Here is a 3,276-nt window from a genome sequence, read left to right as displayed (position 1 = left end):
CCTTCAGGAGGTGGGGGGTTTGGAACGAGCTTCCCTGGGGGTGGGGGGGGAACGGCTCTCCATTTGCATCCCCTCCCTCCATTCCCCCAGCCCCATTAACCTGCCTGTGTGTGCACTGCCTCGGTAAAAAGTCCTGAAGCCGGGCTCGAGGCTGGCGTGTGCGTGTGAAAAGGCACTACCTTGGACGCCGGCATAGGCATATCAGTCTGGGGGAGGAATAGCGTTTTCGGCCGTCCCTTCCAGAACTTCAGCTGCCCTCGGGTCTCGGTCTACCCATAGGATGGGGGCGATCTGGTGGCTGCACACAAAGCTAGAGAGTGGAATTGCGGGAGCCCCAGAGGGTACCCTGTCAACCTCTTTCTTCCCCCTCCCGTCCCCTTAACCCCAGCCTCTCCTGGCTTCTGGGCTCGGGCTGCAAGAGTCCTCGTGGGGACTTTGGAGCCAACGAGCGCGGGGTTGGACTGGAAAACCTGGCGGGGCAGAGGCTCAGACGGTGCGGAGCTCCAGCAGGGAGGCCACAAGAACCCAGACCCCAGGACTGCTTTGGGTCGCATCCGGCTGGAGTCGCAGGCTGGCGGGGACGCCGGCACCCGCTTCCCTCTAGCTTCTCATTGGCCCGCACGATGTGGAGGAGGGGGCCCTGGCCTCTTGCTTTGATTTTAGACTGTGAAACGGCTCAGTGCCCACGGCTCTGCGCGGATTGACGGTCTCTCGTTCTCCAGGGACGAATTAATGGAGAACGATCAGTTAATTAACAAACCCTCATTCCGGCTTTTACCTTTTTCTTCGCCAAGACTCAGGCTAGGTCGCCGGGCTGAGATTGGGTGGGGGTGTGGCAGCATGTACCCCAGGAGTCAATCAACTCAGCCCGGGTCTCATCAAACCGAGTCCACCCTCAGCTGCCCTTGGCTGTACCTCTCCGCTTGTCCTCCGCCCTAGGGGGTCGCTGAATCTGCTTGAAATCCCCCGTGTGATTCAGGCTGGGGTCAGTTGTCCCCTCCGCCGGTGGGCCGGCCAGAGCCTTCCCCTTACCTTGGCTTAGAGAGGCTGGGGGAACTGGGCGCAGTGTCTACGCAGCGCCGCCAAGACATTCCCGCTCAAATCGGAAACACCAGGCCCTCGGGGTGTTTGGGCCCGGAGACCTCTGCTCGAAGACTTGTTTTTTTTCCCTCACACTCCCACCCCCTGCGTGGGATTCAGACGAAAATTCATGCAGAGGAATAAAACAAAATGCGAAGCCCTAAGCGAGTCGGCAGCGAAATCGGTCTCTGGGCTAAGCTAGAAGCTCCCTTGTTGCTCGGCCGCCCTCACCTGGACCTTGGCATGATCTGCCTCCCTCTCTACAGCCGGTCACAAGCGCAGAGTGCGTCCTAAACCTTAACGGAGCGTCTGCGCCACACACCCACCGCCGCGCGGCTTCGGAACCTTTGCTGGAACTCCCAGAGTGCGCTCCCCACCCTCCAACCCCCAACCCTGCCCCGCGCCACTAAAGTGAGCGCGGGAGCGGGGTCACCGCAGCGAGTTCAGCTAAACATTGGCGGGCAGCTCCCGCACGCTCCAGCACAGCGCCCGGGTATGTGCCAGGGATACTGGCTGGCAGCACCTGCGCGCAGTTCCACGCACGCGTCGCCTCTCTCGCCCCACAAACCTGGAGTGCCAAACCCAGAAGCGATGCACAGACCGTATCCAGCCAGGTGCTGGGATTTCTTTCCTCCTACGGTCGTGCGAGCTTCCTGCGCTGTCTCCCAGCACAAATGCTCCTCTGCAATCACCCAGGCCGCGCTGCTCAGTTCCCGGAGCCTTCCACAGCCCAATGCACTGAGTCCTGGAAGAGGCTGTCTGCTCCCGGGAGCCACGCTCTGGCTCTTCCAGGCCTAGGGACCCCCTCTTTCGGTGAAAGGAGGACGGGATGAAGCGTGCACAGAGCTCTCTCCTTCCCTGCCTCCTTGGGTCCCTTCAGCTTCCCCAATACCTTATCTCCCCGCGCGCCCAGCTCCTTGGCCCGCTCACCTGCTAAGCGGAGCGCAGACATGCGCTGGAACTCCGGCTCCTGCAGCCACTTCCACATCCTCCGGAAGGTCTCCCGGCCGGATTTGAGTTTGCTCCAGGGTTTGGGGTTGCGCAGCAGGTCCGAGAGGGTCCCTTGGGAGCGACATAGCACCCTCTGCGCGAAGATGGCCTGTGGTATGCTGTAGCGCTTAAGCTCGGTGGTGATACGCTGCGCCACCTCTTTGGTATTGATCTCTTCCATCTGCCCTGAATTACTTCCATTGCTGACCTGCGCACCGGTTACCGAAGGGTTGGGCTCCCGGGCCGTGCCCAGGAGTTGCCCGTGGCCCTGGGCGTTCAGGTGGGCATGTGGGTGGTGTGGAGGAAGGCCGTTGATGGGAACCATGCCGGCCGAGGTGGGCGTGAGGTGCTGCTCCCCGTGACGGCCGAGCATGGCCGGGTGGTGGGCTTCGAAGCCATTGGGGGTGAGCATCTTGTCGGTGGGCATGGCGGCGCCCGGGTGGGCATAGTGGGGGAGCCCTTGCTGGGAGTTGTGGATGCCGCCCAGACCGGAGCCGGAGAGGGGAGAGAGGCTCTGGCCCATGCCGGCCACGTCCTTGTGATAGGGGGTATAGAGGTTATTCATGGAGGCCAGCCCGCGCTCGTCCCGCATGAGCGTGAAGCTACCGCTCACGTTGCCTGCCAGGCGCTGGTGGTGGTGCGGGTGGTGGTGGTGGTGGTGGTGGTGGTGATGGTGGGGGAACTTGTCCGAGACGGTGGAGATGGGCGGCAGCGGCTGCAGAGGGGTTAAGGTGGTGTAGGTGGTGGGCATGCTCATACCTGGGGGAGTCTCGCAGGCCATGGTCATGGTGGGGTGCAGGGGGCCGGCCAGGCTGTGCTCGGGGGCCCGGTGGTGGTGGTGGTAATCGCCGCTGCCGCTGCCGCCGTCCAGCAAGGACGCCATGCCCATCGAGCGCGGGTGCGCGGGGGGCAGGTGGCTGCCGCGGTGCGCCACGGAGCTTCGCGCGTGGGGGCTACCGCCCAGCAAGTCAGCAGGGGCAGGCACCGGCTCATGGCTCACCCCGTGCAGCTCCCCGATCGCCTCCATGGTCAGCTGCGCGTTCATCGTGATCTGGGCGAGCGGGCGGCGGACACAACATCGATGAGGCCGGGCAGAGGCGGCGAAGGGCGCACGCAGTCCGGTCTTCACATCGGCTGCTGGCGACTGCTGCCTTCCTTCCTTCCTTCCTCTCACCGTGGGGCTCTGTCTCCCTCTCAGTGTGTCTC

At 63.4% G+C, this 3,276-nt stretch overlaps 1 protein-coding gene across 1 annotated transcript in view; it reads right to left on the bottom strand.

The window, feature by feature from the left end:
• ONECUT1 (one cut homeobox 1) overlaps positions 1-3,270 on the bottom strand; it is a 32,271-nt gene extending 29,001 nt beyond the window's left edge. The window contains exon 1 of the mRNA XM_024754350.1: positions 2,011-3,270. Within this exon, the coding sequence (XP_024610118.1) occupies positions 2,011-3,115 (1,105 nt within the window). The 5' untranslated portion in view covers positions 3,116-3,270. The remainder of the gene's footprint in view (positions 1-2,010) is intronic.
• Positions 3,271-3,276: the final 6 nt, after the last annotated feature.

This window comes from Neophocaena asiaeorientalis, unplaced genomic scaffold (assembly GCF_003031525.2).
Source record: "Neophocaena asiaeorientalis asiaeorientalis breed wild unplaced genomic scaffold, Neophocaena_asiaeorientalis_V1.1 scaffold391, whole genome shotgun sequence".
NCBI classification, from domain to species: Eukaryota; Metazoa; Chordata; class Mammalia; order Artiodactyla; family Phocoenidae; genus Neophocaena; species Neophocaena asiaeorientalis.
The sequence above is the reverse complement of the archived record's forward strand: the minus strand, read 5'-3'. Positions and strand labels throughout refer to the sequence as shown.